General features: G+C 33.0%; 1 protein-coding gene across 5 annotated transcripts; it reads right to left on the bottom strand.

Moving 5' to 3' along the window:
* Nucleotides 1-1,110: 1,110 nt before the first annotated feature.
* LOC107856130 lies at nucleotides 1,111-9,214 on the bottom strand. Of its 5 annotated transcripts, XR_007048100.1 has the most exons (9): nucleotides 8,720-9,176; nucleotides 8,561-8,653; nucleotides 7,808-8,452; nucleotides 4,962-5,264; nucleotides 4,510-4,539; nucleotides 3,163-4,389; nucleotides 1,990-2,185; nucleotides 1,805-1,905; nucleotides 1,111-1,697 (listed from the first exon to the last, which is right to left on the bottom strand). XR_007048100.1 is itself a non-coding variant. In XM_016701128.2 (2 exons), exons 1-2 carry the CDS (start codon nucleotides 8,763-8,765, stop codon nucleotides 7,992-7,994), a joined length of 708 nt encoding a protein of 235 aa, XP_016556614.2. In that variant the 5' UTR covers nucleotides 8,766-9,173; the 3' UTR covers nucleotides 5,271-7,991. The 5 variants fall into 5 exon arrangements, 1 of the variants encoding a protein (XP_016556614.2); XR_007048103.1 differs by lacking the exon at nucleotides 4,510-4,539 and having other exon boundaries at nucleotides 3,163-3,306; nucleotides 4,298-4,389; nucleotides 8,561-9,214; XR_007048099.1 differs by having other exon boundaries at nucleotides 1,805-1,909; nucleotides 3,163-3,306; nucleotides 4,298-4,389; nucleotides 7,808-9,171.
* Between the last annotated feature and the right edge of the window lie 5,060 nt (nucleotides 9,215-14,274).

Raw genomic sequence — 14,274 nt, 5'->3', positions numbered from 1 at the left:
AATTTCTAATGGAATTGGCTCATCGAAAACGTTTCTAGCGGACTTTCTATCAAAAATTTTGTAACTCGGGGCGTCTGCATTGGTACCTTTAGTTCAGTACGGACGTAAGTCAGAAATTCACATGATTTTTCAATAGTTTTTGCATTCAACACGATAAACCTGCAATTTCATTGAGTCCATTGCTTTTGACTGAACACAATCAACTAGGATCGTCCTTTTCGTTCCATGCAAAATATGACTTGAGCATGCTTTTGGAATTTCAAACAGACTTTCTATTAGAAAATCTTTTAACGGAAAGCTAATTTTTGAGGTCTCTGCTTTGGTAACTTTAGTCCAATATGGACGTAAGTCATAAATTCACATGATTTTTTAATGGTGTCTGCATGCAACACGATGAGCTTGCAATTCCACTAAATCTATTGCTTTCGACTGAACATATCAGTAGACGATTGGGATCTTCCTTTTCATTCCATGCAAAGTTTAACTTGAGTGTGCTTTCGGAATGATTGTTCCATCGCAATCACCACTCGACTTGCATGTTTGCAGTTATAAAAATGTTCATGAAAGTAAAGAAGACATTCAAAAACCGATCATGATTTTATATTTTCACCGTCAAGTTGTCAATGCAACGAAAATCTTATCATCTCATGACTCGTGCTAGTGTTTCAATCAACTATGCTTATTCAATCCTAAAGAAAAATTCAAAAATTCAAAATTCTTTCAACAACTTTGATTTAATTTATTGTATTCTGGAAAATTAAGCACATTAGAAATGAGTAGATCTTAATAAAAATTCTCTCTATATATATATATATAAAAGTATGCCCGTGCAACGCGTATAGTAAAATAAAATGATGCAACAGTAATGGACACGTGTGTGAGATGCATGTAAAACTTGAGATAGTATTAACATATGTGTGAGAGATGCATGTAAAAACTTGAGATGTATTAGCTGAAATTGTTCTGTGCTAAAGATTCGTGTTGTAGATGTCGCTTTAATCATAGAGGAGATTTCCATGTTTCTGTGGGCAAAAGTTAGACCCAATTAAGTCATAAACGGTCTTTTCATACTTCTGTACACAGAAAAAAGAACATGTGTTTTGGATTATATTGGCGGGAAGGACATGTTCTGTTCTTTATATTCTGCAGAAAAGTAGGAACCTTTGCCTTAGTTATACATTCTGCAGACTGCAACAATAGAGTACTATTTATGTGTTTCAGTGTATGCTACAAGAATTACATTATTCTTAAAAACTTAAATTAACTCTTTCAGGTGGTCTTAATTAAGACATATGGAGTCTCTAAACTCAAGTAACTTCCAATGAATTTACCGAGCATGTTAGCGTGATTACATCAGAATAGAGCAAGGAATAATCAACTGCTAGAAGATACCAATGTTTGCAGTTAACCACAATGAACCAGAATAGAACAGCGGTACTGGATTAAAGTTGCCCGAGCCATAACTGGTAGAATTATCAGATGTATTGTTAACCCGTACAAGCACACATTCAAGTATATGGCAAAGCTTGATCTTAGCAGAAAACTGCCAGCACAAAAGAACCCATGATCTTCCTCGCAGCGACCACCAAGATCATTGCCCTCTACAATTAATTTAGCAAAACTTGTGCCAATCTTAGAGGGACTCATTATCTTCAAATGAAAGAACCACTAAAACCCTATAGCCATATGTTGGACCCCTGTGATCATGTGTGTTGATGCCATGATTTGCAAAATAAAGAAAAGAGTCAAATCACAATATAAGACAATCACTTTTACTTGATAAAGATTAACAAGACTTCTATACCTTAACATCAAGCTGAAACATAGCAAGCTGAAATGGCACGCAACAATATTTTGATCTCTCTATTAATTTTCTTTCTTGCAGGCTTTGTAACAGCTCTTTAACTGTCTTAGGCATCAGACAGAAATGTTCAGTTTCTATAGCACAAAAAAATAATGATACCTTTTTGTCAAAACACAATATGATACCTTTTCTGCTATTCCTCAGGCACCACATGATCATATTCAGGAAGTTTCCTTCTATGGTGCCGCACAAGTAAAGCTATTAACTGGAAGCTGACGAAGATGCCATCAGTTTTCACAATCTCAATGTTGTTCTGAGAAAATAAGGAAGACACCATATCTTAACCTCTGTGTCATTATAACCATGCCGATGGTCGCCATTCTACACAGTGAGTTAAGCTTGTCACAATAAATTACATGCTCCCAATAACTATTTCTCAAGGTAGATAAGAGAACTGATACAACTGAAATCAGATAATCATCAAACAATATCAATCAAAGAGGCCTCTCGATATCAATCCATCTAAAGATGGCAATGGGGCAGTGCAAGGGAGTTGTTATGCTGGCAAAGTTAAACAATTTCTTTTAAAAAAAAAATAGAGAGAGAAAGAAAAGCGAGACAGATTGTGGATTGGAAAGATTAATGCTACTGTTTTGTAATCGTCCATTTAAATGTTTAATTTATGCTTCGTTTTAACTTTCTAAGCTTCATTTATGCATCAGCTTTCTCAATGCGTCATACTTGAGTAACAGTTCTGTTTTCATAATGTTAGCAAACATTTCTTTTCATCGCTGATTAAGGAAGAAGTGGCTTGAGGGTGTTTTTCCCAAACAAAAGTTCTTCCGCTCACAAAATATTCACAGATAAACCACATCTATACAAAAACTAATAAAGTAGGATAAAACAAAGGTAAACTATTACCGAATATGATCCAATATATCTGCAAATGTTGAGTTCAATCAGTTTACTTAGACAACTATGAACTCCTACTGGAAAAACAACACTTCTTAGTTTCAGATTTATCTGTCAAAGATTGTTCAAGCCAGAAGCAACACTTGTAGTGTGGCCTATTTAAGTTCTGGGTTCTGTTCTGACCAATTGGTTGCAGAAAGCCAGAAGGGAGGTAGTGCACAAGTACAAGGTCATGTTCACCCGGACTTAGCAACTTTGGGTCGAACTTTGTTTATGTGTTGAGAGAGTCACCATATAAGTTACAAATTTCAAACCCAGTAACCAATGTTTTAAGGGATTTCAAATTCAAACTCATAATTTTTAACTTTGGTTCGAACCGATAGTTGTATGCAATGGACTGCAGCATATCACAGTGAGAAGATTAATGAAAGAGATGAAAGAAATACCAGCGTGTTATGAGGCTCTTCATAATACCATCCATTGATAAAACCTGCAAATATTCCTGCAGCGGCCTTTACATAAACAAGCATGGCATTCATCCCAATCCATTCTAGTGGCAGAAATAGATACTTCCAGTTCAAAATGTCAATCTGCATTCCAAAACGAAAAGAATTAGAATAAGAAAGTTATGAATCTTGCATGGTGATCGTGCATCAGAATGTTGTCATTCAACTCTTTTCTTGCTAAAAAAGACACATTCTTCAAAATTCCATATACATTCTCATTCTCCCGCTATATATCATCCAAACTGATTGATGAAAAAATAAGACTTGAAGCCAGAAAGGTTGGGACATTTTCCATCGACTTGAACCTTGCTATTCTTGTTTCTAATGAATGCCTTGGCATTTCGGAGGGAAGTCTGATTTAATCGTAAAGGTCTAGAGCTTCAAAATTTAATGTACCAAATTGATCGGTTCAACTTGTAGCAAGGAACAAAAAACAAGTGACCAGATTTTTGGACAAGACCACTGTACCATAACGTAGAAAGCAGGGAACACTAACGCGGCTGCTCCTGAGGTTACACAGACATAGCTGACTGTGTACAGTTGCTTATTTAAAGGAATAGCAGCATTCAGCACCATTAGAGGAAAAATGAGTAAGATAAGAGATCTGGTAGTCCATGTCATACACTACGAATTTTACCATCTGTGAGGTGGAGAATAATTCCTAAAACCAAAAGAGTTATGCCCATGCCAACCCAATGCAAAAGTCTGGATGAGCGATCCTGGTATTCACCAAAATTAGAATATCAGTAACTTTGCTATAATTTGGTGAGACGGTCAAGTCTAGAAGATTTTGACTTAAACCTTCATATGAATGAATGACATGTCCAAAATGAACTCCAAGGACCATAGAGAGAATAGCAGTAATGGAGCTGTAGCCCTAAGTAGAAGAATTTACCAGACAGGAAAACTTGAACATTAGTAAGTAGCATCAAAGGTATCAGACTTTAAAAAGCTTACTCATCAAGCTAGTAGAAATCCAGAGATAAAATATTTTATTTAGTTCTAGTTGGAGAACCTATTGTAATATCACGCGTGCAGGCATGACTTCAAGGAAAAAAGATATATGGAATTTCACCTCAGAATCCCTTCAGGTTCAAAAGGAGCCCAACACCATGATGGAGCATCATCCCTGAAAGGTCCCTCATATGGGGAAGCTTTAGTGCAAGCCTGCAGAATAAGATCCATCAAAGGTGTTGCAGATGAACTTAATCCAGTGACAACGGAGATGGAAAATCACAACAAACAACAACTGAGGGAAGAGAGAGTATTTTGTGAAAAACTAATCACCTTGGATCTCTTCCAAGCCGGAATATTAACCTATCAGAACAGAATAGTTCCTTTTAATCAAATAGGAAAAATTGTATATCTAATGCACTGGACATTCACAGGAGAAATGGTTTTCTATCCCTTTACAAGCTTTTTTTTAGTTTTATGTACTTTTTATAAGATTTTCATTTTTGCACATAAGACATCTGAAAAGAGCATTTTCTACTACTCAAACTGTATATCATTTCCTTTAAATTTACAGCATTCAAAAATGGCTTACTTAGCCAGGATATGTACTCGAATGTATCCTAGAAATAGGTTAGACTATAACAATTTCTTCCAGCAATAGATTACTTTAACTTTATAAGCAAAGTCTTCTCTGCTTCTGCAACCTAGTTATTTGTTCATATTACAGTTTTAAGATATTTTTTTAAAAATTATAAATCTGGCATAATAGAATTTGTAATCCTCACCTTCCCTCCTGGAAGACCTCCTTTGCTGACAATTTGAACAGGAGGACATTTCATACCAAGGAAACAATGAACCTCTGCATCAAGCTGCTTAAGACCATCAACCAAATCAGCAATTGGTCTCTCTCTCATCCGAGGAACTCCAATGTAAGCAATATCACCCAGCCAATCAAAAACATCATACGCTATGTGTCATTTGATCTGCATTGATTTTGTTTAGTCCTCTTGCATACACACAGATATCATTTTTTTTGTATATACAATACATCGACTTGCTGATATTTTGATCAAATCAATGGATGTAACCTGCAATAAATTAAGAACAACATTAGTTAGTACAAGTACAAAGAGTTCACTGTAACATAAGGTTTATGGAAATCTAAAAGTTACGAAAATAAATAATGACACATTAAAGAGGGGTAATACACCAAATTATGAATGGAATAAGCATTTTAATGGTATTACAATGGTCCATCTGCTGGCTTAAATGAAGTTAACCAAATATATATATACATACGAAAATCAATATTCTTGTTCTTTTTTCTTCTGAAAATACTCTTGGTTTTCAATTAATTGAGAAGAAATCATGGACATGAAGAGATGGGGCAACCACCCTTTACAGAAAATCCTCTCTTCGATGTTTCATTCTTCCTTTCTGGGCTTAAAATATGATGAGGATTCTCCCATCTCTCTCAAGGCTAAATTATCATCACTGCCAATTTTGAAAGGTAGGAACTTCCCCACAAGTAGGTGTTTGGACAACTTCAAGCAATTTTTAACAATAGCTACACAAGATCAAAGTATGGTTGCAGTACATCTGAAGAGGGTTGTTGAATTAGTTAAAGGAAAAAGCATTATGCCAATCAGAGGGGTATTTGCACATAAAAAGCTACAACAATCTGTAGCAAAGATTCAAGGAATTTGAGTTGAGCTTGATCATATATCTAACTACTAAACTTCTAATGATAACAGAAAATGAACTTTTGTTTCTTTTTTTCTGGTCACTTTTCTTGACAGTGCATCCCGTTAATGAAAATGGGTGCACTTTCAGCGACATCAAATCTCCAACCAAAAAGCTGGTTAACCATTTTGGTAGAGACCTTAGAAGTAAGCTGTGCTTTTAATAGTGGAAATGTAGGTCTCAATCTTTCAAAGGAACAATCAAATATTGCAACCAATTAACCAATGGGCTCTATTTGTAATCTTCTTGCATATTACCTCTTTCTTCTAGGAATTATCGTCTAAAAGAATGCTACATTTTACTATTATGATGTTGTAACGCAAATCAATGTGCAATGAATAGTAAGGTAACATATTATTTACATTAAGCAAACAAGCAGTCAACTGGGAAGAAAAATCGAGTCCGTTGCGCTTTGCACCCTAACATATGACCTCTTTTGTGATTTACACCCTATTCTATTCTATTTTATGATTTGCACCCTAGGCTTGTAAAATAATGAAACTACTCTTTTTCTATATTTTCCACGAAGACAAAATTGGAATATAAATATATTTTTTTAAAAATAACATAGAATTTAAACAAAAAAAAAACTGATAAATTAACTAATTAAAAGGTCCGATGAACAAATAATTTTATGGATGTTCCTTCTATGGGTGGAATTTTATTATTAAAACTTTAATTAGAGATAAAATGGACAAACGATTTCTTGTAAGAACTAAAAAATAAGGTCTCTCTTATTACTATTTTCACATAAAAGAAGAGAACAAATTTTGAATTTAATTAGATAAAGATCTTCTATTGTATCACTATCACTTATTTTATGACTCATCACTTTTTGTATGATATTTAATATAAGCTCGTATAAATTTTTTTTTTACTAAAATGAATGAAAGCTTGTAAGGTCATTAAAACTTTAATTAGGAATAAAATAGACAAAAAAAAATTATGTGAGGACTATCAAACTCCCTTCAAATTGGATTCATGGATACTGGTTTCCTATTTAAAGGTGTTAATAATACAAGTTCACCATTCAAAGCTGATATGGGGTTGAGAATGCTACAAATGTTTCCTTAAGCTAAGTTTTTACATCAACTCAATAGACATAAACTGTCAATTGGCCCTTCATGCCCAAAGAATACTAATCTGAATAGGATTCTTGATTGTTTTCGTTGGGAATGTCTCTTCAATTATTATCTAATTTACTTGAGGGTACTATGGTTAGCATATTCACGTTTGGTCTGTACTACAATACCCTTTGCTTGTCATTATATTTAGTCAATTCATATATGATCTTTTTCAAGGATTTCCTTAGGTATCCCAAGAATGGGAACTCCTGACTCTTGAGGCAGCTAGGACTTCCTCAGGACCTCGTTATGCACTTGATGATCAAACTACTGAGCACATCAAAGTTTTTAAATTTTTACTTGATTATCCAACAACAACAAAAAAATCATCAATGCATTTTTATGTACCTCGGCATTATTCATCTAGTTTATATATGCAATGTCAAAAGCTGTCAAGCGGAAAGTGGATATTTGAGTTGTAGTTTGAAATTGTCATGTGAGGCTAAACTTTTATGTGGTTTTGACATAAAGCTTCTTGAGTTACCCATAATCTTCAAGGAGTTAGGAAGAATCCTGATTCCATGATAATGACAGAGAAAATCATTTTTATTTAGCAGTTTTTCTTGTTTTGTGCCTTTTTTCAGAAGAAAAAAATATTTATATTTCAATTTTGCCCTCGTGAATTTTTTTTAAAAAAAGAGTAAGTTTCTTTTATTTGCAAGAAAGGTTGAAGGTTAGGGTGCAAATTATAAAATAAGGATGCAAATCACAAAAGAGGTCATACGTGAGGGTGCAAAACCCAACGAACTCAGAAAAATCAGTACCTTGGGAAATAAGCAAGGTCGATAAACAGACCAATTCAGAGCATCCATGCACACTAACGGACCTTGCCACGCATGAAAGTTTCCACTGCCCCGGCTGCCTCCACAATGAATTGGCAAACCATCATTTGTCATCACTCCGGTTGAAAAAGGGTAATTGGCTAACAGATTACCACCATTTCCTCCCTTAAAAAACAGGTGGTGCAGGAGAATACAATGAATAGTAAGCTAGACCAGGAGGACCAAGAGGCCCGATTTTGGTTTTAGGCCGCCTCTGCTGCTTCTGTAATGAATTTCTAACAGAACCAGCTCTCGAGACCTGGCTAAAAACCCACCTCTTTGCATATTCCCATTTGGAAGGTAATGCCCTTCCATTATTATAAGGCAGCAATGCAGTATTTAATTGCGCACGTTCTGAACTCCACCCTTTTTGAATCCCAATATTGGAATGACGATAATTTGGTGTTCTTGGACTTGGAAATGTACCAACTCGGCTAGTCGTAATGGGAGTCTTCTTCATGACTCCAAAACGCGGAGAAGAAGAATGACAGGTATTTACCACATCATTGTTTAGATCTAATGAAGCAGGTCTTCGCCTGTCTGGTTTCTTCAATAGAGATCCCGACCCAAACCTCCCATCTTGACATTCTATTCCAATGAATTTTGCAAACCAAAAACCCACAAAAAGGAACAAAAAATGCTTACACAAAATGTGAGGTGAATTGCTTTGTACTTTGAAAAAATTGTCTCTAGTACCTTTAAGAGCTTGAAAGAAGGAGTTTCTTGCGGAATCTAAAGACAGATATTCATCCTCTGTCTCAATCTCGTTGTTCTTCTCTGCCTTTTGAACTGGAAGACAATGAATAAAGTAGGAAGCCAGCTGAAAGATTTGAAAAAAGAGTCAAAAGAGAGTACCTTTTGCTTTTTTCTTTCTGCTAAGGTGACTAATTCTGTGTACCATTGCTTTGTTTGGATCTGTAACCGTACCACCCGAAGCTTCGCGGCATTCGAGCCCTACCGAATTCTGGTTCAATCAAACATTTCAGATTCTTCGAAATGGACAAACTCCAAAAGTAGAGTTAGTAACAATATATACCACAGAAAAAATAGGGAACTAAAGCCAATACTTGTTAAGACAATGTAATAAATATGTCGAAACTTAGATACTTGAGTAATGCATGCAAAAACTTATATACTTGGTGGGGGGTCTGACAAAAAATACAATTTATGACATCAATCATAAATTTCAGAGAAGTAAGAAGACAATTAGAAGAAGTCTGCTAAAAATTGAAACACTTACATGAATGAAAAACATAAGTGTGAAGAAAAATAAAAAATACAGCAAAAGAAAGAGATTAAGAACGAAGGAACGAAGCACCAACTAATGAAATTGACAAACCGAAAGAAGATTAGAGAAAATTTGACCTGTGTTAGTGATTTCTATTTTCATTTTTACTGTATGAATTTATAGGAAGTTTGTCGAGGCAACAAATACTGATAATATGGACAACATTATCCAAATTTTTTACCACAAATAGGGTATCCTATTTTTTGTATTAAATTTTTGCAGTTTAAGCTCTAATTATTCATTTTAGAATTCCAATGAAGTTCGTATTTTCAGTACTCTTCCCAGAGTTTATTCTTCTCATCAGTTGCTGCAACGCTTTCTTAGGTATAAGATACAATAATAATATATTCAATGTAATCTTAAGAGTCGGATTTATGAATGGTAGAATATACTCCTGCAATGGAAGGTAGAGAGTTTTTTTTTTTACTAGATGGTAATATTTGAAAAAGAGATGTTTAGTCGTTATCATTTGATATATGCCTGTTGATTTGGCCTAATTTAATTTGAACAAATATGACCGTGGCTATATACACTTTTTGTATTGGAGAAATTAGACTTTTAGGGTGTGTTTGGTAAGACGGAAAATATTTTCCATGGAAAATGTTTTCTTAAAAAATAAGTTGGTTTTCTACTTATTTTTTCATGTTTGGTTGATGAGTGAAAAATATTTTTCAAAAAATATTTTCTGGTGTTTGGTTGGTGAGTAGAGACTATTTTTTAGAAAAATATTTTCTAGTGTTTGATTGGTAAGTGAATTTTATTTTTTTTTAGAAAATACTACTAACTGTTAACTAATATATCAGTGCCTCTAGCAACTCAACAATTTGTAAGAACTAATTTAAGCATAACAAATAATATCAATATCGAATACTAAAATATTACAGTCACTAAATTTAAGCAACTATTAATTAGCAAATATAGGAGACACTTTTCAATATTTTGTCAGGACAATCTCAAGATACTACAATCAATAGAAATATAACGGAACGCCAAAATTATTCAACCTCGTAAAACAAGTTGCATCGATGACAAAATGAAATATGCAATTAGTAAAAGTGACATAGGTAAGTCTTCCTCTATGCATATGAAAATAACAATACATTCAACGAACATTGGAAATGAAAAAAATTCGGGCTTCACTATTTTCTATTTCAAGCAGTATAAAATTGAAGCAAAACACAGTGAAAAATATCTCCGAATAATGTAACTTTTTGAGAAATGTGATTTTTTTAAGTCATGTGAATATGAGTGTTGTTAGGATGGGGAAGCGGGGTGGGGATGGAGTCATAAGTCACATTTATCATTTTCTGAAAAATGACTTCCCTTGATTCATAAGGGAAGTCATTTTCCCTCAAATTGAGAAAAATGAGTTGTTGTGGAAACAAGGAAAATATTTTATGGCAACCAAATAAGGGAAAATAGGAAAATATTTTTCAGAAAATATTTTTCATCATACCAAACACACCCTTAGTTCATTACAAATATTACTTTTGATATTCAAATTGTCAGTGTATAGACATTCAATTCCTCTTTAATTGTAGAGTGTTGTGATTACATAGTTGATGGTGCGCGTAGCTTCTATTTTGTAACTTGTAACAACATTTAGAGATTATTAACAGAAATCCTAATTATGAGCATTGTGAACTATTTAAACTGAAATTAAAAGAAGTATTTAGCCATTTTCTTAAGTAGGATATCATATAGTAGCATTTGTTTCTTTTTTAAAATTGGACATGCAATTGATTAAAAAAACAAAATTCAAAACATAAAATTTTGGATATATATATATATATATATATATATATAAGAGGCCTCTCTATGGATAATCTTTAAATATATTAGTTTAATCAATTAAGTGAACGGTTATTTAGGTGAATTCTTCATTCATGATATATATATATATATATATATATATCACTTTCAATACTTTGGTTTATTTCTTGCCATTTCTCTTGAAATCTTGTTTTACCAAAGTTGGCCTTGTCACATCACGGTATTAACGGTCCAAACAAGCATACAATATAGGATTTGGCAATTCAGAAAAAGGGCATTATAGTAGAACATCAAGACAAAATGTTTTTTTTTTCCCCTTCCAAACAATTAATTGGGCTTTGACATATTGAGTTACATATGTGAATATTAGAAATATGATATTATATAAAAAAATATATATTTTATTTTTTGAAATTCCAATGTTGTACTTATCTACGTCACAGCCTGTATCGAGCTTCACTCAAGTGAATTGATTTTGAGAGCATTTCGTCAGTTTTTAGAGGCTTTCAGTACTCACAACCAAATTAAAACCACACTTATTTAACAATTAGACACTAGATACTCTGTTTGATGGAATATTAGTTTTTTTTTTTTAATAAATAAATAGAAAACACCCATTATTTACAGTTTTGACTTTTTACAAATTTATTTCCCAAGTTATCAATATTTTGGGCTTTCCATACTCATTGGTCATCCAAGATGAGCTTGGGCTTCTAAGTACATCTCAAGCCCAAGAAGAGGAAACCCATAAAAGTGCACTCCATTATTGGCCCACTTTAACAAACGCATCACAATTTAGATGGGGCAAACAATATAAATCCCGATAATTTGGAGTTTAATTTCAGAAAACCTCGATATTTCGTATAATTACTAAAAATCTCAATTTTGGGTCTGTCGAAGTACATAATTATATTTCGATATATTCAACAAAGAAAATACATAATTAGCTCCTGACACATTTTTTTCAATTAAGGACAGTCGAGATACATAATACATCCAATGAAAATACATTCTTTCATATACGTAATTAGCTACTGATGTATTTTTTTTCGATGTTGGGTAAGTTGAGATATATAATTAACTCTTGATACATTTTTTTCGATTTTGATTATGTATGGAAAAACATAATATATCCAACAAAGATACATCTTTTTCTTTCTAATGATACATAATTAGCTCCCGATATATTTTTTCGATTATGAGTCTGTCGAGATAAATAATGAGTTCCCAATACATCTAAAAAATATACATAATTAGTTAGAATTTTTCTAATTACTTTATAAAAATAAAAATTTATATAGATATGATAAGCTAAGATATATACTTATATTATTTTTTTAATTAAAAATGAAAGAATACTTAGGAGCCCAACCTATTGGTAACTTAGCCAAAAAAAAAAAAGCAATGACGCCACGGCTCTTTCCTAAAAGTTGGTTAGTTCATTTATGAGTTAATACATAAAAATGATCCAAAACTTGACACCAAATTATAATTTTGACCTTAAACTTTAATAGTGCACAAATATGACATTTAACTATTCAAAACCTGAACAAATATGATCTCCGATTTTGCAACCCCATGCGTGAGTTTCACTCGCGCCTACGTGGAAAGGTAATCCAATCACACAGTGCCACATCGTTAAAATGCTGCTGACTTGGAGGGATATTTGTGAAGTTTTGAATAGTTAAAAGTCATATTTGTGCACTGTCAAAATTTTACTTTTTGTGTTAAAAAGGCATCGTTTTTATTATTATTATTATTATTATTATTATTATTATTATTATTATTATTTCTATAGCTGCAACACCTAGCTTTTTTTTTTTAATTAAAAAATCAAATCTGCGCAGTAGGCTGAAGGAAGCGCCCAAGAAGAGTAAATAACATCACTGGGCTATCTAAGTGTCTTGTTTCATGTGGTTCAACATTAATATACTTACATAAATATAGATTTTCTACCTTATATATATAACGCAATTTTTTTATCGAGGGGGTTCGGGTGAACCCCTTGGCAACCACGTAGGTCCGCCCCTGCATTAATTTAATAATATTTTAATAACGTTAATTTAATAACATTGTAATAACGTTAATTTAATATACTACTACTACTATCCTTAATAACGTTAATTTAATAACGTTTTATTAAAACTATAATTTTTTTATTATTAGTATAGTTTCATCTTTAATTTAATATTTAAATAGATTATATTTAGATATATTATATAACTTAAATTCGCCCTCTGCTTTATAATATATATACATACTTGCGCGATTTTTTCGTATGAGGTTGACCCACCTAATTAATAAATCTTCAATATTGCTCTTTTTCCGCAATGACCAAATAAATTAGATGTCATTTTCATCTTTGAGCCAAAAATAATAAAAAAATAATAGTGAAAAGTCATTTAAATGTCATATTTGTGCAGTTTTGAATAGTTAAAGGTCATATTTGTGCACTGTCAAAGTTTAAGGTCATATTTTATATATTATGCTCTTATATTTTAAGCTGGACACGCCCAGTTTTGCGTGTTGAACACGCATTTGGCCACGTAGGATTGGAGGTCATATTTGTGCAGTTTTGAATAGTTAAAGGTCATATTTTTGCACTATCAAAGTTTAAGGTCAAAGTTATAATTTGATGTCAAGTTTAGGGTCATTTTTATGTATTAACTCTTCATTTATTTGTATAACTAGATAGGTATCTCCGTGCTTTGCACAGACCCAACGCCTAATTTTGCTATCAATCTTAATAATCAAGTTATATATAAAGATTAGAGAAAATAGCTTGTTACCCCCCTCCCCCCCCCCCCCCCCCCCGAACTATATCCGAAAGAGCTGAGACACACCTTAATTTTAGAGGGGTCCTATTACTCCCTAAACTATTTAAAAGTGGATTTATTACCCCCCCCCCCCCCCGCACGCCGACAACCACCCCCTCCCCACGAGACTGTGATACACGTGCCCATAGCATTTTGACACGTGTTTTTCTGTTTAAAATTGATTTTGTTTTACTTTCTTTTCCATTTTTTATATGTTTTTATCATTTTTTCACCATTATTTTTTTCATCTCTTTTTCTTTTCAAACTTTATTATTCCTACTTCTGTGCAAATAATTTTTCGACGACCTTGAAGCGAGATAGTGAACAATACCGAATTTGAAATTTCCAACGATCTTGAAGTCGAAAATAATAAACAACATCGAATTTGAAATTTTCAACAACCTTGAAGTGGGAAACAATGACAATATCAATTATTAAATTTCAACAATTTTAAATCCGAAAACAACGAACAATACCAATTTCAAAATTTTCACCGACCTTGAAGCCGGAAACCATGAAAAATACCGAATTTA

The sequence above is a fragment of the Capsicum annuum genome, chromosome 12, assembly GCF_002878395.1.
Source record: "Capsicum annuum cultivar UCD-10X-F1 chromosome 12, UCD10Xv1.1, whole genome shotgun sequence".
NCBI lineage: Eukaryota > Viridiplantae > Streptophyta > Magnoliopsida > Solanales > Solanaceae > Capsicum > Capsicum annuum.
The sequence above is the reverse complement of the archived record's forward strand: the minus strand, read 5'-3'. Positions and strand labels throughout refer to the sequence as shown.